This window comes from Chionomys nivalis, chromosome 4 (assembly GCF_950005125.1).
Source record: "Chionomys nivalis chromosome 4, mChiNiv1.1, whole genome shotgun sequence".
Classification (NCBI taxonomy): Eukaryota; Metazoa; Chordata; class Mammalia; order Rodentia; family Cricetidae; genus Chionomys; species Chionomys nivalis.
The window spans coordinates 43189119-43208317 of NC_080089.1; the positions used below are offsets into that span (position 1 = coordinate 43189119).

The 19199-nt window shown below is 48.9% G+C and overlaps 1 protein-coding gene across 4 annotated transcripts; it reads left to right on the forward strand.

Moving 5' to 3' along the window:
• The first annotated feature begins 2428 nt into the window (after positions 1–2428).
• On the forward strand, positions 2429–16804 carry Hyou1 (hypoxia up-regulated 1). 4 transcript variants are annotated; one of them, XM_057767753.1, is made up of 26 exons: positions 2429–2500; positions 3438–3535; positions 3755–3848; positions 3998–4076; positions 4198–4352; positions 4451–4527; positions 5618–5799; positions 6049–6164; positions 8662–8854; positions 8995–9129; positions 9232–9314; positions 9417–9549; positions 9714–9901; positions 10155–10293; positions 11488–11548; positions 11708–11787; positions 12174–12359; positions 12482–12654; positions 12764–12851; positions 12966–13088; positions 13262–13395; positions 13503–13587; positions 13739–13979; positions 14071–14121; positions 15256–15306; positions 15426–16804. In XM_057767753.1, exons 2-26 carry the CDS (start codon positions 3445–3447, stop codon positions 15485–15487), a joined length of 3000 nt encoding a protein of 999 aa, XP_057623736.1. In that variant the 5' UTR covers positions 2429–2500; positions 3438–3444; the 3' UTR covers positions 15488–16804. The 4 variants fall into 4 exon arrangements, with proteins under 4 accessions (XP_057623736.1, XP_057623735.1, XP_057623738.1 ...); XM_057767752.1 differs by lacking the exon at positions 2429–2500 and adding an exon at positions 2507–2841; XM_057767755.1 differs by lacking the exon at positions 2429–2500 and adding an exon at positions 2507–2841 and having other exon boundaries at positions 12485–12654.
• The last annotated feature ends 2395 nt before the right edge of the window (positions 16805–19199 follow it).

The following is a 19199-nucleotide window of genomic DNA, read 5'->3' on the forward strand; positions in this document are numbered from 1 at the left end:
TACATAATAAATAAATATTAAAAAAAAAAAAACAAAATAAGGTGTGATGACAGACATTTAATCCAGCACAGAGAACGCAGGCAGATCTCTGAGTTTGAGGGTAGTCTGGGCTACAGAGCAAATTCTAGGACTGCCAGGGCTACACAGAGAAACACCAAAGAAAAACAGTAACAGAACATGAAGGTGCAGGGCAAAAAGAAAGAACGGGGTGCACTAGAGAGATGTCCGGTGAGTAAACATGCTTCCTACACAAGTGTGAAGATCTGAGTTCAGATGAAAATGCATAAAAAAGAACTTAAAAACAAAACAAAGCCCCCATGCACCTACAACCAAGTACTGTTGAGGTTGGAGACAGGACAGTCCCCTGGGGCTTGGGCACTAGCCTAGCTCCATGTTTCATGAGAAACCTGGTCTTAAAAAATGAGGCAGAAATTGGTAAAGCAGGACTCCAGACATCCTTTGTGGCCAGTCTCTGTGCACACATCCCATGTATGTGGTAGAAGTGACTACTCATATCCATCACTATGGCAAACAACCCCCACATTATGCAATGTTGTACAGTAGTAACAATGAGGTGAATCCCACCAACATGGAAAAGTCTCTGAGTTGAAAAATAGTGCCAGGCAGTGGTGGCTCATGCTTTTAATCCCAGCATTCAGGAGGGAGCAGAGCAGGTGGATCTCCGAATTTGAGACCAGCTGGTCTACAGATCCAGTTCTAGGACAGCCAAAGCTACACAGTGAAATCCCGTTACTTATACTACTGATGAGAGTGGGAGGTTGTGGTTGATGTCAAGGGATTTACTTTTATCTAGAAAACTTTCCAAGATTGCATCTCTGTTTAGTGTGACTACACTGTTAAAACTTCAAGCAAAGGTCTAAGGTCTCTTTGTTTCTATTTTTTATATCACCTGAATACCCTTTATTTATTTATTGAATGGTGCTGTTGAAGGAATCCAGAGCTTCAAGTGTGCCAGGCAAGAGCTGTAGCACTGAGCTACTTTCCCAGCCTCAAACCATTCCTAAAAAGAAATAGACTGACCCATAGCAATACCAAGGGTTTCCCTAACACAGAAACCAGACTCTCAGCATCATGAAACTGTAGAGGAACAGACAAGGCTCAGGTTTTGCCGAGTCGGGCAATGACAGAACTGGCACCAGGGTTCTATTTCTAGAACCGAAGGAAAACCAACCAAAGAGTCACAGCATGAAAAAGACCTGCACAGACACCGGTACTAATTTAGCGAGGAGAGCCAACCTTTAAGCAAAGATCTCTGTATTTCTAATTTCTTTATTTTTGTTTTTTCGAGATAGGGTTTCTCTGTTTAATAGCTCTGACTGTCCTGGAACTCACTTTGTAAGACCAACCAGGCTGGCCTTTAACTCACAGAGATTGATCTCTGCTTCCCGAGTGCTAGGATTAAAGACCTGTGCCACCATCGTCCAGTCGTATTTCTATTTGTTTTTTAAAATTTACTTTTATGTGATTGGTGTTTTGCCCGCATGTATGTCTGTGTGTATCAATTCTTGGAGTCAGTTGTTAGCTGCTGTGTGGATGCTAGGAATTGAACCCAGGACCTCTGAAGAGCAGTCAGTGCTCTTAACTGCTGAGCCATCTCTCCAGCCCCTGTATTTCTAATTACTCCGGAATACTGGTTTTTTGGGTTGATGCTGTAAAGTTAGTGCACTCTCCGAAGGACCTCATTTTCATGGGACCATAACTAGAAAGGGCAATGAGAAGTGAAAATAGCTGGGGAGATGGGTACATTAGAACTTTAATTCTACGACCCCACTAGTTAAACCGAAAGGAAAATACAAGACTTAACAGAACAGAAATACCCAGATGGATGATGTAGTCAACTAAACCCCTGTTTTAGTGTGGAATATCGCCTCTTCTACTAATGGGGTTCAGAGTTAAAGCCAAGTTCTGTCACAAACACGATTTATCTCCGGCCCATCAGCGAACATCATTTTTGTGGCTTAGGTTTCCTCAATGAAACAGGAAGGTTGGAGTAAAGCAGCGGTCCCCTGGTGTCTAGCCAAAGCCCAGGGCAGTTTAGAGCCCCCAACGCACGCGCCTCTTCCGCATCACCGCAGCGAGTTCAGCGCAGTTCCAGTTCTTCGCGCGGACGCCCCAGGTGACTCCAAGAGGCCCGAACTCTCCGCCAGCACCGACTCGCAAGCAAAGTTCCGCGGGCCGCCCCAACGAAGAGTCTAGCACTGGGGCTGGCACACGGCCCTCGAGGAGCGACCCGGCCGCGACCCGTGACGTGGTCCAATCAGCGGCCGGCGCCGGCGGTTTTGTTCCAACTGGTACTGAGGCCCCGCCGCCGCCTCGGGGGCGGGGCCAAGGAAGGGGCGGGCCTCCCACGTGGACCAATGGAGATGCGCGCCGGGCCGCAGGGGTGGGGCCAGGTGTGCGGCGCAGGGCCGGTCTGCGGAGGCGCCAATGAGCGTGCGCCGCGTCCGGGGCCGGCTGGTGCGCGAGACGCCGCGGAGAGGTTGGTGGCTACTGTAACAGTTTGCAAACGGAGGGGAGTTGTGAAGGGCCTGGGGTTAGGGTCGTGCTGTTGGCCGTGTGGATACGTCCGCGCCGCGTTGATCCTGGAGCGAGGGACACAGGAGCTGAAGGCCAGAGGGAGCGGGGGTGAGGATGGAGCAGCAACCGGGCCGCGGCTCCTAGGGGAGGCAGCGTGCTAGCTTCGGGGGTGGGCCGGTAGCGGGAGTGAGGGCCGCACGGATACCGGTGCCTTCGGCCCTGCAGTTCCGTCACTGGGCTGGCCCCTCGCGCTCGGGGTGGGCCGAATCCATTTCCGGGAGTGGGATCTTCCACCTTCGTCAGGTGAGGTTTAGGTGAACACTCGCGGCCGGTAACCTTAGTCCGTACTGCGTCTGCGTGGGCAGCGGGGCCCAGGAGTGGGATGGGCAAGGAGGGTGGGCCAGGCAGTACTCAAGGGATGCTGAGGAGGGGACTTTCCCTTCCATGCCAGCCATCCCCAACGTCATCACCTTCCAGTTCCTGTGCAGGTTCAGCCTGGCTTTCCCCACCACCAGGGGAGCTCCAGGTGTGAGGTAGTTGAGCAGGTTTCGAGGGTCCCTGGCCCAGTTCCAGGTGTGTGACAGCGCGCACAGTGCTGTGGTGCGCCAGTTCCTTGCCTTTGCATGGACGGAAAGAAGGTCAAGTCTCCTTCCTATTTGTCTGTCTAATGATGTCGTGGAGCTAAGCATCGGGGCCCTTTTGCCTAGGCCCAAATGTGGGACACCCGGGAGCATGTGTAGAATGACTGAAACTCCTCGGAAGGGGAGGGGAGGAGTCCACGCTGCTCTGCCTTTAGCCTCAAGTGCCACAGATAGGAATCTTAGAGCTTGTCTGTTCTGGGATGTGGTTTTCCTTCTTCACTCGGCATCCAGTTACAGGTGTTTTTCCTTCTCTGCAAGGTTCACGATGGCAGCCACAGTAAGAAGGCAGAGGCCAAGGAGGCTACCCTGCTGGGCCTTGGTGGCTGTCCTCTTGGCGGACCTGTTGGCACTGAGCGGTATGTACCTTGCAAAGGGATCAAAAGAAGTGTAAATAAGTAGTAAGAAGAGGGCCTGAGGTGCCCACTCGAGTGCGTAGGGTTGCCGGAGCTAGGCTCTTTTCTTTGTCTTTGCCATCTTTCTGTCTAGATCATAGACTGCTTTATTTGATTTAACCCAGGAAGGTGTGGGAAGCAGAGAGCTAAACAGATAAGTGTACTTTTCTATTTTCCCTTCAGACACATTGGCTGTGATGTCTGTGGACCTGGGCAGTGAATCCATGAAGGTGGCCATTGTCAAGCCTGGAGTGCCCATGGAGATTGTATTGAACAAGTAAGGACAGATCTGTGTCTAGGGTGCGTGTGTAATTTGTAGTGTCCAAAACAGACGTGGGTGGCTGAGCCCACTGTGACACCTTGAGGCTCCTAGGTTCATACCGTGCTGCAGGAAGCTAGGCTAATGACGCTTTTTTTTTTTTTTAGGGAATCTCGGAGGAAAACTCCAGTGACTGTGACCTTGAAAGAAAATGAAAGGTTTTTAGGTGACAGTGCAGCAGGCATGGTGAGTAGCAGCCCCACAGCCAGATTGGCTCTTCTGGAGGCTGGTCTCTTGTCTATTTCTATGATGTAAGAGGCAGGCTAAGCTGGGATTGGGCCTAAGAACCTGCTGGGTCTTCTTTCAGGCCATCAAGAACCCAAAGGCTACGCTCCGTTATTTTCAGCACCTCTTAGGAAAGCAGGCAGATAACCCTCATGTGGCCCTTTATCGGGACCGTTTCCCAGAACACGAGCTAAACATTGACCCACAGAGGCAGACTGTGCGCTTCCAGATCAGTCCGTGAGTGTCTAGTGGGGGAAGGTGGGCTCAGTAGCCCTCTTGGGCTCCTTACTGGCATGTGTTCATGACTAGTGGTCTTGCTCAACTCCTCTCTCCAGGGAGCTGCAGTTCTCCCCTGAGGAGGTGCTGGGCATGGTTCTCAACTACTCCCGGTCCTTGGCTGAAGATTTTGCAGGTGAGTATCAAGGTGGGGTCAGTGGCAGCGAGGTCCCCAAAATCTGCACTGACTGTCAAACAGGGACACTTTTATCTCTTACTGAAAGTTAGCCTCTTGCCGGGCGGTGGTGGCACACACCTTTAATCCCAGCACTTGGGAGGCAGAAGCAGGCGGATCTCTGTGAGTTTGAGACCAGCCTGGTCTACAAGAGCTAGTTCCAGGACAGGCTCCAAAGCCACAGAGAAACCCTGTCTCGAAAAACCAAAAAAAAAGAAAAAGAAAAAAGAAAAACACAGGGGTGGAGCCTCCCTTTAACTCTCCTACCTGGCCAGTGCAGAAGACAGATGGATCATGGGAAAATGACAGTGGACTATGGAAAACCCAACCAGACAGTGACCCCAATTACAGCTGCTGTACCAGATGTGGTGTTCTTCTTTGAGCAGGTTAACACATCTCGTGGTACATGGTATACAGCTGTTAATCTAGAAAATGCCTTTTTCTTGGTACCCGTTCATAAGGACCACCAGAAGCAATTTGCTTTCAGCTGACAAGGCCAGCAAGATGTCTTCTTTACAGTTCTCCCTCAGGGATACAGTAACTCTATATCTCTGCGTCATAACTTAGCTTGAAGGGGTCTAGGTCATTTGTCTCTTCCACAAACTATCCCTTCGGTTCTCTTATGGTTGGAAAGGCGAAATGGAAACCTTTAGAGTTGTCACTGCCAAGGAAAAGTGAATCAAGAACAGTGTCCCGCACTTGGGAGGCAGAGGCAGGTGGATCTCTGTGAGTTCGAGACCAGCCTGGTCTACAAGAGCTAGTTCCAGGACAGGCTCCAAAACCACAGAGAAACCCTGTCTCGAAAAAAAAGCAAAAAAAAAAAAAAAAAAAGAAAGTTAGCCTCTTGCGTGAAGATACATTTGGCTGTCACAATGGGGAGATGAGCTAAGGGCATCTAGTATGTAGAGGGCAAGGAGGCCAGTAAACACCCTCATGTACAAGATCAGCCCCAGCCAGAGAGAATTCCCTGCCTCAGAGTCCGTTGCACTAAGTCTGGAAACTCTGGTCTGAGGTTTGGAGTTGCTAAGATCCTGATCTTTGTCCTCTGTAGAACAACCCATTAAGGATGCGGTGATCACCGTGCCAGCCTTTTTCAACCAGGCTGAGCGCCGAGCCGTGCTGCAGGCTGCTCGAATGGCTGGTCTCAAAGTGCTGCAGCTCATCAATGACAACACTGCCACTGCCCTCAGCTATGGTGTCTTCCGCCGGAAAGATATCAATTCCACTGCACAGGTGAGCCAAGGAGGCCTCCTGAGCACTGGGTACACAGGATGCTCAGCTGAGCATAGAGGGTCCTTGACCTGCTTTGCATCTCGTTTGCATGGCCTTCCCTTGGCAAAGTGTGGCAGTCGCCTCCTTTGAGTCCCCATTGGAGTTGACTTTATGGTAAAAGGCGATAGTTCTTTGTTTTCAGGTAGGCAGGGGGACAGGCAGCCTGCGTTTGATAAAGTTCCCGTGACAGTGCTCTTGGTGTCTCCACAGAATGTCATGTTCTATGACATGGGCTCAGGCAGCACCGTGTGCACCATTGTCACCTACCAAACAGTGAAGACTAAGGAGGCTGGGATGCAACCACAGCTGCAGATCCGGGGTGTGGGGTAAGTTACTAAGACTTTAGGGTTTGTTTTCTGCCTGGATCTCAGGTGCTTTTCTTCTGCTCCCCGAAGGAACACACTTCCTGGATATAAAATCCGCTGCTGTGGGAGGCTGCTCCCAAAGAGGAAGTGGAAGCAGGAGAGAGAAGGGACACTTTAGGGAGTTTGAAAAGCAGGGAGCTTCCTGTTGAATGTGTCCTAAGGAAACCCATGAGAGTGCATACGAGGTTGAGTGTCAGGTGCAACCTGCTTCTCGGCTTTCTTGACATATTGAGGTTACCTGTATCACTGTCATCATCTGTCTTTCTTCTTACTGAGGTTGAACTTAGGGTCTCACATGTGCTACATAGGCATTCTGCTACCAAACTGTATATTCCTGGAATTTACTGTGTTGTACAGGTTTGTCAAAAACTTCTGATAGTCCTGCGTCTGTCTCTTGACCTACAGAATTTAAAAATCAAAATAATAATAATAATAATAATAAACCATTCCTAAAGAAGGCTTGGCGGTATAATCCTGTCTCCGGGAGGTGGAGGCAGGAGGTTCAGAAACTGAAAATCACCTTTAGCTATTTATGGTGTCCTAGGCCAACCTAGAATTTTTTTTTTTGTTTGTTTTTGGTTTTGGTTTTGGTTTTTGGTTTTTTTCGAGACAGGGTTTCTCTGTGGTTTTGGAGCCTGTCCTGGAACTAGCTCTTGTAGACCAGGCTGGTCTCGAACTCACAGAGATCTGCCTGCCTCTGCCTCCCAAGTGCTGGGATTAAAGGCGTGCGCCACCACCGCCTGGCGCCAACCTAGAATTTATGAAACCATGTATGAAAAACACAAAGCCTCTCTCTCCTAGAACCCCCTTTTTCAGCTCCTCGCTGTTCAGCTAGTCTCATGGGCCCTGGTCTCCATCCACAGAAGAGAAGAATAAATGAAATACTGATATGATATGATAGTAATCCATTTCTTCAGTGCTCTCTCTGCCTCTTTGAGCCCTGCCTCCTGCAACTGTACCTGAGCTCTTTTACTCTTTTGGAGGTGCTCTCACTACATGGCTCTAGCTGTTTGGAATTCTCTATGCAAACCAGGCTGGCCCTGAACTCACAGAGCTCTGCCTGCCTCTGCCTCCGTCTCTCAAGTGCTTCGCTTAAAGACAATGAGTCATGATGCCTGGCTCCTATTATTATTATTTTATTTTGCTCCTTTTATTCTTACGTTCCCCCCTATTTCCTGCCTTGGGATCTTTAGCAAAACTATTCTGTATAGAATGTTCTTCACTCTTCTGATTATTATTGTTTTTAACTTTTATTTTTGGTTTTTCAAGACAGGGTTTCTCTGTGTAACAGTTGTTGACTGTCTTGGAACTCCTTTTGTAGACCAGGAACTCTCAGAGATCGCCTGCCTCTGTCTCTAGTGTTCTAGGATTAAAGGCGTGTGCCACCACTGCCGGCCAGTCTTTTCACTCTCTTCTCTACCTAATCAACTCCAGCTCTTCTTGAGGTTTCAGTTCCAGTGTACTGCATCAAGGAAGGTTCCCCTGACTGCTCTGAGTAGTGCAGACTTCCTGTGTGTTCCACTAGCTTCATCTGCCTTTCTTCATTCATTTTGAGACAAGGTTTCACTATTTAGTCCTGGCTATCCTGGGAAGTCTGTACATAGAGCAAAATAGCCTCAAACTCACAGAAATCTACCTCTGCTTTCCTAATGCTGGGTACTTTTTTTTTCTTCTTTCTTTTTTCTGTTTTTGGTTTTTCGAGATAGGTTTTCTCTGTAGCTTTGGAGCCTGTCCTGGAACTAGCTCTTGTAGACCAGGCTGGCCTCGAACTCACAGAGATCTGCCCACCTCTGCCTCCGCGAGTGCTGGGATTAAAGGCGTGCGCCACCACCGCCCTGCTATGGGTGGTTTTTTTGTTTTGTTTTGGTTTTTGGTTTTTCAAGACAGGGTTTCTCAGTGTAGCCTCATTATCCTGTAGACCAGGCTGGCTTTGAACTCAGAGATTCTCCTACCTCTGTCACCCAAGTGCTGGGATTAAAGGTGTATGCCACCACTGCTTGGCTAGGGTGCTTCTTTTTTAAAACGTGTGTATGTTTTCACATTTGGGAGGTTATTCGTATTTTGATTATAAACTCCTTGACATCAGACCCCTCTCCTGCTCCTTTTCCCACCTACATTCAAATAGTTGATACTCAGCACCCTGACTGAATAGCAGATGAGCTGCTATTTGTGCTGCTGAGAGCCTGCAGGCTCAGTGCTATTGTCTCTTGTGCCAGTGGGAGGACCTTCTATGTTCTTTTTTTTAAAAAAAAAAAAAAATTTATTATGTATACAATATTCTGTCTGCAGGCCAGAAGAGGGCACCAGACCTCATTACAGATGGTTATGAGCCACCATGTGGTTGCTGGGATTTGAACTGAAGACCTTTGGAAGAACAGGCAGTGCTCTTAACCGCTGAGCCACCTCTCCAGCCCCCCCTCTACGTTCTTACACTTTACCTGCTCCCTTTCTTGAACAGGTTTGATCGCACTCTGGGTGGCTTAGAGATGGAGCTTCGGCTGCGAGAACACCTGGCTAGGCTCTTCAATGAGCAACGCAAGGGCCAGAAAGCCAAGGATGTTCGGGAAAATCCACGTGCCATGGCCAAACTGCTTCGGGAAGCCAATCGTCTTAAAACCGTCTTGAGTGCCAATGCAGACCACATGGCACAGGTGCCCGCGTGGGAGCTTAGTGGAGGGCAGGCCTGGGGCTCTTCGCCACGAGGGTGTTGGGTCTTTCTTCCTGAAGTTTGTCATCTTTTGCCCAGAGGCAGGATCTGGTCAGAACCTCTCAACAAGTTCTTCTTCCGCAGATTGAGGGCCTGATGGACGATGTGGACTTCAAGGCGAAAGTGACTCGAGTGGAGTTCGAGGAGCTGTGTGCAGACCTGTTTGAGAGAGTGCCTGGGCCCGTGCAGCAGGCCCTCCAGAGCGCCGGCATGAGCCTGGTGAGTGCCTGCTGAGCGTGTGAGGGACCCGCAGGGTGTCAGAGGGAAAGGCCAGTTCCGAGCCGGGCATTCACTCCTGCATCTCGCCTTTCCCTTCTGCAGGATGAAATTGAGCAAGTGATCCTGGTGGGTGGGGCCACTCGTGTTCCCAAAGTTCAAGAGGTGCTGCTGAAGGCTGTGGGCAAGTGAGTACTGTGTGGGAGCTAGGCATGGAGTCTAGTTCTGCCTAGCTGTAGGCTGGGGAGAGCCCCTCCCGGGCGGATAATGCTGAAGCTTGTGTCTCCTAGGGAGGAACTAGGAAAGAATATTAATGCAGATGAAGCAGCCGCCATGGGGGCTGTGTACCAGGCAGCGGCACTCAGCAAAGCCTTCAAGGTGAAGCCGTTCGTTGTGCGTGATGCTGTCATCTACCCCATCCTGGTAAGCTTGGCCACGGGGCCTACTCCCATTGCTTCTCCAAGTGAGATCTCTGTTCACCTCAATCTGCCCCTTTTTTTAATACCAAGAGAGATCTCATGCCCTCACTCCTACCCACAGAATCTTCCCTGGCTCTCCACTGTACCTTCTCTTTGCCTGTTGTGTAGGTGGAGTTCACAAGGGAGGTGGAGGAGGAGCCTGGGGTTCGAAGCCTGAAGCACAATAAACGTGTGCTCTTCTCCCGGATGGGGCCCTACCCTCAGCGCAAAGTCATCACCTTTAACCGCTACAGCCACGATTTCAACTTTCACATCAACTACGGTGACCTGGGCTTCCTGGGGCCTGAGGATCTTCGGTGAGGGGCGGGGGCAGGATGGCACAGGGAGTGTGGGAGGTGTGCCTATTGGATGACTGACCTAAGGACGGGAGGAGAGTGCGGGCTTAGAGGGCTGAAGGTGGATTAGCGTCAGGTTGTGAACAGCCTGCCTTGGAGAGAGGGTCCATCCTTCTGAGTGTCCTGTGTAGGGCCCCTGACATCTGCCAGCAGAGCATGTGTTTGGGGTTGGGCAGGTGGGTCTCCTCAAACTCTTCTTTTCCTTCCCAACCAGGGTATTTGGCTCTCAGAATCTGACCACAGTGAAGCTAAAAGGTGTGGGAGAGAGCTTCAAGAAATATCCCGACTATGAGTCCAAAGGCATCAAGGCCCACTTTAACCTGGATGAGAGTGGGGTGCTCAGTTTAGACAGGGTGAGAGCAAAAGAGAACCCTTATCAGGGTAGGGATGGTGAACCCTGGCCCTCCCAGCCCTCCCAGAGAGGGTTCCATAGGATGAATAAGCACAAAACATTTTGGGAGCAGATCTAATGAGTTTTTGGCTTTAAACACAGTGAAACAGTGGGGCTCTTTGTGGTCAGCACGTGTTGGTGGTCATTTTAACTTGATAAGAGGGACATACAGAACTTTTTTTTGCTTTGTTTTGTTTTTTGAGACAGGGTTTCTCCAAATAGTTTTGGAGCCTGTCCTGGATTTTGCTTTGTAGCCCAAACTCACAGAGATACACCTGCCTCTGCCTCCTGAGTGCTAGGATTAAAGGCGTGTGCTGCCACTGCCCAGCACAGATTTTTTTTTTTAAATAATCATGTGTTTTGCGTACATGTACATCTGTGCTAGTGGTCTTAACTGTTGAGCTATCTGTCCACCCCCCCCCTTTTTTTTTTTTTGTTTGAGACAGGGTTTCTCTGTAGCTTTAGAGTCTGTCCTGGAACTAGCTCTTGTAGCCCAGGCTGGCCTCGAACTCAGAGAGATAAATTTTTTGAGTATATGTATATATGATTGAGTGTGGGGTGGAAGCAGACTACAGCATACATAGAGGCCAGAGGAAATGAGTTGGTTTTCTTCCTTTTACCTTTGATAAGAGTAAGCACCCTTTACCTGCTAAGCCATTTTGCCAGCCCAGAAAAAAAAAAATAAAATATGTATGGGTATTTTCCATGCACTTGTCTGCATCATGTGTGTGCCTGGTACCCAAAGAGACCAGAAGAAGGTGTCAGATCCTCTGGAACTGGAGTGAGAGCCACCATGCCAGTGCTGGGAGTAAACCTGGGTTCTCTGGAAAATCAGCCATGTTGTTAGCTGCTGAGCCAGTTCCTCAGCCCCCCAGATGAGCCCATTTCTAAAGAGTAACTTTGAGTTAATATCTTTTGGCACACTGGGAGACTGTGTTCTAGTAGAGACATGGACGGCTATAAGGAGAGCAGTGAGCCTGTCCCGAGAGTGCCGGCACTCACAGGGGTTGTGGCTATCCAGGAGTCCTAGAAGGTGGGACAGCAGTCCGCCACAGCTGCAAGTCATTTTGTATTCCTAGTGTGTGCATAAGCAATGTGCTTGCGAGACAGTGTGGGTTGATATGCAGTTCTTTATTTTGAACCTATTTCAAAATAGGTGGAGTCTGTATTTGAGACGTTGGTGGAGGACAACCCAGAGGAAGAATCTACTCTTACCAGTAAGATGCAAATGGGCTCCTGTCTGTGCATGCAAGTGTGCGTGAGCAAGCAAAAGTAAACATACATGTGTGCTTAGGGGAGTAATGGCATTGTTGTTGATGGGAAGTGGGTTCACTGCTTGATTTTTCTCATAAACCTCTGGACTTCCTTCCTCCTAGAACTTGGCAACACCATTTCCAGCCTGTTTGGAGGTGGTACCTCATCAGATGCCAAAGAGAATGGTACTGATGCTGTACAGGTAAGGGTAGAGAAGCATGGGGAATAGAGAGGGGGTTGGTTGGATTAATGTAGACAGAAGCAGAATCTGGTGGTTTTCCAGTTTCCTGGACTTGAGAGGACCTCACTGGTCTCCATCTTGTCTTTTCTCAGCCTGTGGCAGGTTGATCTACTCCTGCTTCCATAGACTTAAAGCTATTACCAGATCCCAAGGCTTAATTCTCATTCTTGCCTACCCTCCCTTTGTTAACCTATATTTCTGCAAATTCAAACAACCCCTGACTGTTTACACACAGGTACCATCTGCTTGTCGCCAAGCAAAGGAGCTGATATGGTCAAGGCTAAATATGGCCATAGGCTGAGTTAGTAGTATATATAACCTCTGGGGTTTCTGTAATTATCTCCCAGGAGGAAGAGGAGAGCCCTGCTGAGGGAAGCAAGGAAGAACCTGGAGAGCAGACGGAGCTTAAGGAGGAAACCGAAGCCCCTGCGGAAGACACCTCTCAGCCTCCACCCCCTGAGCCCAAGGGTGCTGCGACCGCTGAGGGAGAAAAGCCTGATGACAAAGGAAGTAGTGGCAAGTCTGAGGCCCAGGTGAGCTCCCGCAGGGCAGACTGCCATCCAGGGGCTGATGAGTGAATGGCAGCTGCTTGGTTTATGCCCCATGGAGGAGGAGCAGCCAATTTTTACCTGACATCACTACTCTTTCTACTTAGAAGCCTGAAGAGAAAGGACAGTCAGGGCCTGAGGGTGTCCCTCCAGCTCCTGAGGAAGAAAAAAAGCAGAAACCTGCCCGGAAGCAGAAAATGGTGGAGGAGATAGGTGTGGAGCTGGCTGTCTTGGACCTGCCAGACTTGCCAGAGGATGAGCTGGCCCGTTCAGTGCAGAAGTAAGTGCTGCGAATGTGTGGAAGATGGGCAGGATGTGGAAAGGTGATCCTGGAAGGGCGGGGCGCCAAGTTCCAAGCCCACCTTATCCCTGTCTTGTTCATCCCACAGACTTGAGGACTTGACCCTCCGAGACCTAGCAAAGCAGGAAAGGGAGAAAGCCGCCAACAGCTTGGAAGCTTTTATCTTTGAGACCCAGGTTAGCAGGCGGGGGCAGCAAGCACACCTGCTCCCGGAACTTGCACTTGGGGGCATGTGGTTCTGATCCTTGCCCCAAAGCTCACTCCATATATGGATTTGTGTTCTTTACTAGGACAAGCTCTACCAACCTGAGTACCAGGAAGTGTCCACTGAGGAGCAGCGGGAGGAGATCTCTGGGAAACTCAGCGCTGCTTCTACCTGGCTGGAGGATGAGGGGTTTGGAGCCACCACTGTGGTGAGGGGCCCTCTAGGATGTGGTAGGCAGATGGGAGTGCTGGCCTCCCCTCCTAGGACCAGAGTGAGAAGAACTGGGGTGTCAGGCCATGAAGCAAGCAAGATGCAGGCCTGGGTCCAGGGTGCTCCTGCTACTACTTCAACTCTCCTTCTTCTTTTCCTCATGTCCATTAGATGTTGAAGGAGAAGCTGACTGAGCTGAGAAAGCTGTGCCAAGGGTTGTTTTTTCGGGTGGAAGAGCGCAGGAAATGGCCAGAGCGGCTCGCTGCTCTGGACAATCTCCTGAACCACTCTAGCATCTTCCTCAAGTGAGTGCTCCTGCCTCCCTTCCTTGTGTGGTTCCCTCTCTGTCAACTCCCTTCCTCTGGCCCAGGCCCTTTGCACTGGGCTGATCCGTCTTCTCTTTGGCTTCTAGGGGTGCCCGACTTCTCCCAGAGATGGACCAGATCTTCACTGAGGTGGAGATGACAACCTTAGAGAAAGTCATCAATGACACCTGGGTAATCACTCTGAAAATGTGACTGGACACTTTAGCTGGGACACTGAGGATGGCAGGGTGGTTTGCAGTCAGCAGGAGTTGCCTTAACTTGGTGAAAGTGACACCTGCCAAATCTCTGGCTAGTTCTGAGTCTTCCCTGGCCTCACCCACAGGCCTGGAAGAATGCAACTCTGGCCGAGCAGGCCAAGCTTCCTGCCACAGAGAAACCTGTGCTGCTTTCAAAAGACATTGAGGCCAAGATGATGGCCCTGGACCGTGAGGTGCAGTATCTGCTCAATAAGGCCAAGTTTACCAAACCCCGGCCACGGCCCAAGGACAAGAATGGCACACGGACAGAACCTCCCCTCAATGCTAGTGCTGGTGACCAGGGGGAGAAGGTCATTCCACCTGCAGGTGAGGGGAGAGGGTGCTGGCTCAGTACTGTGGGCAGAGAAAAGCCACCCGTCTCTCCTAGGGCTGCTGCTAACTCTTGGTTTCCCTCTAGGTCAAACTGAAGAAGCAAAACCCATTTTAGAACCTGACAAAGAAGAGACTGGTGAGTTGGGAAAACTGGTTTGGAATGTGACATTTCTTAAGTCAGGCAAACTGGCAGGCATGGTCTGGTTCTGCTCAGCCCATGAACTGTGGGTGACCTCTAGTTTTAAAAGTATTGTGTTTTTTCTTTGGAAGAAAAAAGGGCACAGACATGCTGGGGAGATGCTCAGTAGGTAAAGTGTTTAATTAAACAACGTGAGGATCAGAGTTCAAATCCTCAGCTCCTATGTAAATGCCAGGCAGGCATATTGCCCACTTACCCAGAATATTGAGAAGGCAGTTGTCTAGAGTAGGCTGGTTAGCTAATCTAGATGGATTGCTAGCTTTGGTTCAGGTCAGAGACCTTGCTTCAGTAGGTAAGGGAGGAAGCAGTGAGGAAGAAACGCTGCATCACCCTTGGGCCTCCATATGCATGGGCAAAACTTTTTTTTTTTTTTTTTTTTTTTAAGTAAAGATTTGCTGGCCATGGCATGGTCCCCAGCACAGGACAGGCAGAGGCAGGCAGAATCTGAGTTTGAGGCCAGCCTGGCCTACATAGTGAGTTTCATGGTAGCCAAAGCTGCTGAGAGATGGTTTAGCTGTTAAGAACACTTGTTGCTCTTGCAGAGGACCCAGCTTCATTTCCCAGCACCCACATGATGGTTCATAGTCATCTGTAACTCCAGTTCTAGGGGCTCCAGTTCTCTCCTGTCTTTTGCAGACATCAAACATAGGTGTGGTGCACAGACATACATATTTGCAGGCAAACTACTCACACATAAAATGAATATGTCTGATTTTTAAAATAAAACAATGTAGGAGGGAGAGACTGGAGAGATGGCTCAGTGCTTAAGAGTTCTGGCTGCTCTTCCAGAGGATCCAGTTTGTATTTCTAGCACTTCCGTGAGGGCTCACAGCTGTCTGTAGCTCTAGTTCTAGAGGACCCAGACCCTCTTCTGGCCTCCGAGGCACATATGAAATACACAGGCATACATGTAGGCAAAACACCCATAAATAGTAAATAAAATTTTTTAAAAAAGTAGGCAGAGGCCCTAAATGTGTCTCACAAGTGTTATAATATTTACCATCTGGGTTTGTATCCTCTGTATTAGCATCTCACTTCTTCAGTGACTGATGTTTTTCTTCTACATTGCAGCTGCGGAGCCAGCAGACTCTGAGCCTCTGGAATTAGGAGGTCCTGGAGCAGGTAAGAATGAAGCACAGGGTATTGGGCAGCTTGTTAGGGTTGGAGGGAAAAAAGAAGAACTGGCTGTTGAGTCTTATGCCCCCATCCTCTCTCCCCTGTCTTTCCCCACCACCCAACAGAATCTGAACAGAAAGAGCAGACAGCAGGACAGAAGCAGCCTTTGAAGAATGACGAACTATAACCCCACCTCCTGTCTCCCCACTTGCCTCCAGCTCCTTCTCCTACCACCTCTATTTATTAAACATCAGGGTTGGGGCCGGGTTTGCTCCTGCTGTTAGGGGCTCCAGTTCCTTCTCTCAGCTGGGACAGGAGGTGGCTGCTTAGCAGTCCTTCTGGAATAGCTCCATGACTGAAACCGGATCTAGCTCTGTCCCCAGCTCCACCCTCTGGTCTCCTACTCTCTGGCCCTGTGTTTGGGAAAAATCACTATTATGTCTTAATTATTTGCCTGTGGGTAAGTGAGCTAGATAATGGCTGCCCTGTAGTTGTTGGAGACCTGGTAGTGGGAAGGATGTGTTGGGACACTAAAGAATGCCCAGTCTTCTCTGAGCATCCTTTCATCCTCTCCTGTTCCACAAAATCAGTGTCCTGACTGGGCCAGTGTCTGCAGAGCCTCAGTCACCACCTCTGGTTTCCGAGTGCCTCTTTTCTTTCCTGTGTCTTCTCTCTCCCTTGCCCTTCCTCCTTGGCTCTTTCTGTCATTGCCTTCCCAGTATAGATTGGGCTATCGTCTTCTAGCCCGAAACCTTTAGTCATCGGGACTGTACTATACTCTCTGGTTCCTGCGACCCCTGGTGGCCAGAGCAAACGGAGCAAGTAAGGGAAATCCGCTGCCCGGGGAAGGGGAGAATGTAAAAGCCCTGTCACCCCTACTCTGGGTGGTTGGGCCCAGGAAGTATGTAGCGCGGTTGGCAAGGATGTAAGTATCCTGCAGGCACTTGCAATCCTTATCCCCAGTTCCTGTGACACCTACCCTTTCTCTCATGTTCTTTCCCTCTTCCTCCTGGGCTGACCAAAAGACGTGCTATCTACTGTGAGCCCCTTTCCCGAGACTGAGGGACAGAGTGACCATGGTATGAATGTAAAAATGCCACCTCACTCTCAGGCAGGCTTTGTGGGTAAAGAAGAGGGGTAGGGACTCAGCTTCCCAGCGTACTTTGCTAGGAGGGAACGCCCCTTACCCCTATGCCCATGTCTAGAGTGCCTGTCCTCCAGTATTGCACCTGTAGCAGGAGCTAGGACTTCTCCACCCTGGGGCAAAGCAAACCTGGTGTGTCATGTCAGTCATTTTGTCTTTTCTCCCCTGCCCTAACAACCCCCCCCCCTTTTTTTTTTTTTGCCACATTGGCAGAGGGACCTAAAGGTCCTACACAGTCCCCTTCCTGTATGTTTGAGTTCTTTCATTAGTAGTTCAGGCTGGTTGGACAGGTTTGAATCGAATTGTACTTTGTTCCATTGTTAATTGAGAAACTGTTTCAATAAAATATTCTTTTCTATAGATTGTATTGCTTCCTCTCCCCCTCACCCTTTTTTCCTTTTTTTAATTTTTTTTTTTTTTTTTAATTTTCAGGACAGGATTTCTTGTGTAACTCTGGCCATCTACAGATCTTGCCCAGTAGACCAAGCTGGCCTCGAACATAGAGCTCTACCTGCTTCTAACTCCCAAATACTGTTTATTTAGTACTGTTTTTTCCCACCCTGAGACAGGGTTTCTCCAAAGCTTTGGAGCCTGTCCTGGAACTAGCTCTCATAGACCAGGCCAGCCTCAAACTCACAGAGATCCACCTGCCTCTGCCTGCCAAGTGCTGGGATTAAAGGCGTGCGCCACCACAGCCCGGCCCAAGCGCTGGTATCAAAGGTGCACGCTACCACTGCCTGGCAACATGCTTACATTTCTGATACACTCGTGACTTGTGTGTATGTGTTGAGTGTGATTATGGTGTTATGGTTGTTTAGGAGACTATCCCTGTTTTTACAGCAGTGTAGTCCCAAATTGAAGTTTAATTATGCCAGCAACTAGCTTTCATGTCTTGGAAATGGGCATGTTTATGTATATTTATGCAGAGGAATTAGGTAAACTTCACAGTGTTAACATTTGTTGAGAAGTCTTGATTATTCTTGGAACTTTGGAGTGGGTTTGAAACTTCCCCCAAGTAATCTGTTTAGATCTGTTAATCAGTGGTAATTACAGGGGTGATACACAGACAAGGCAGGTGGGACTTAATTGTCCCCATGTCTCACGTCTGTTAAAGAGAAGTTTTTGTTTTTTATTTAAATTTTGTCTTAACATATTGAGTAAAGACCAGATTTTTAAAAATCATTTATGTGCATATATACGTAGGTGTGAATGTGCTCATGCAGGTACTTGTGGAAGCCAGAAGAGGGCACTAGATCCCCTGGAGCTGAAGTTAGATTATTGTAAGCCACCCAGCCTCGGTACAGTTATCCAAATTAAGGTTGTCTGGAAGAAAGTACTCAGCACTCTTAACCACTGAGACACCCTTCTACCCCCAGTTAAAAATTATTTGTGTATGTGTGACTATGTATATACCTGAGCAGATGCCTGATGAACACAAAGGGGCTGGTTACAGGTGATATGAGCCATCCCACATGGATGCTAGAAACCAAATTCAGGTGCTCTGGAGTATGTTCTCTTAATTTCTAACCATCTCTGTCTTACAAATGCTGGAATTACACATCTGAACTACTATGCCTAAGGAAATCTTCCATTACACACACACACACATACACACCCAGGCTCCTGTATCAAATCTAGAGGCTGATAGTCTAGTGTTCTAACATTGAGTTACCTCCCCAACTCTAGAGCTTACTTTTTGTTTCTTGATTCTTTACTTATTTTGTCCTGGAACTTATTTTGTAGACCAGGCTGGCCTCAAACTCAGATTCCCCTGCCTCTGCCTCCTGAGTGCTGGAATTATTATTATTATTATTATTATTATTATTTTTTGGTTTTTCGAGACAGGGTTTCTCTGTAGCTTTGGTGCCTATCCCGGAACTAGCTCTTGTAGACCAGGCTGGCCTCGAACTCCCAGAGATCTGCCTGCCTCTGCCTCCCGAGTGCTGCGTGTGCCACCACTGCCCGGCTTAAGGAGAGAGAATTTTTTTTCTTTTTTCTTTTTTTTTTTTCCTGAGTGTTGGAATTAAAGGCGTGCACCTTGGATCTTGGTTTTGAGGGAGCACAGGCCTTGGTTCTGTCATCTGCCTACAGGCACAGAGCCTGGTCTGTAGCAGGCCAGCTTACTAGAAGAAGTTCAGCACCTGTAGAGTCCCATTTTATCTCCTTTCCCTCTCTGGCTTTCACTATTCTAAAAAGATCTTTGTTCTCCAATATGGAGTGCTTAAAAAATCTCCAGCCATTTTCCTGCGGGATGGTGTGATAGAAAATCCCAAGATGCCCTACATTCAAGGCAGAAAGGGAGAGGAGAGGAGAGAGAAGTTAGTGGGCTCTTGTTTGCATTAGACAGGGTCTCACTATGTCTATCTGCTTGACCAGGAGCTCACTGTGTAGATGAGGCTGGCCTTGAACATACAGAGATCCTCCTGTTTCTGACTTCGAAGTGCTGTTGTGCCGGATTTTGTTGTGTTTCACGTGTTTCAGGTTGCCTCAAACTTGCTATTCAGTTGAGGATGACCTTGAACTCCTGATCCTCCTGCCCCAGTCCAAGTCCTGGTATTGCAGATGAGTGTTACTGAAACTAGTTTACAAGAATTCCTTGTAGAGGCAGGTGGATCTCTGTGAGTTCGAGGCCAGCCTGGTCTACAAGAGCTAGTTCCAGGACAGGCTCGAAAACTACAGTGAAACCCTGTCTCAAAAAACCAAAAAAAAAAAAAAAAAAAAAAAAAAAAGCCTTGTAGACTGTCCATCCATCACA

Bases quoted from the DNA above. Each gene is read 5' to 3' on its own strand.
- Hyou1 (XM_057767753.1), top strand. From the start codon at position 3,445: ATGGCAGCCACAGTAAGAAGGCAGAGGCCAAGGAGGCTACCCTGCTGG. The intron at 12,655-12,763 runs GTAAGTGCTGCG...TTCATCCCACAG, and splicing joins CTGGCCCGTTCAGTGCAGAA to ACTTGAGGACTTGACCCTCC. The intron at 13,980-14,070 runs GTGAGGGGAGAG...GTTTCCCTCTAG, and splicing joins GAAGGTCATTCCACCTGCAG to GTCAAACTGAAGAAGCAAAA.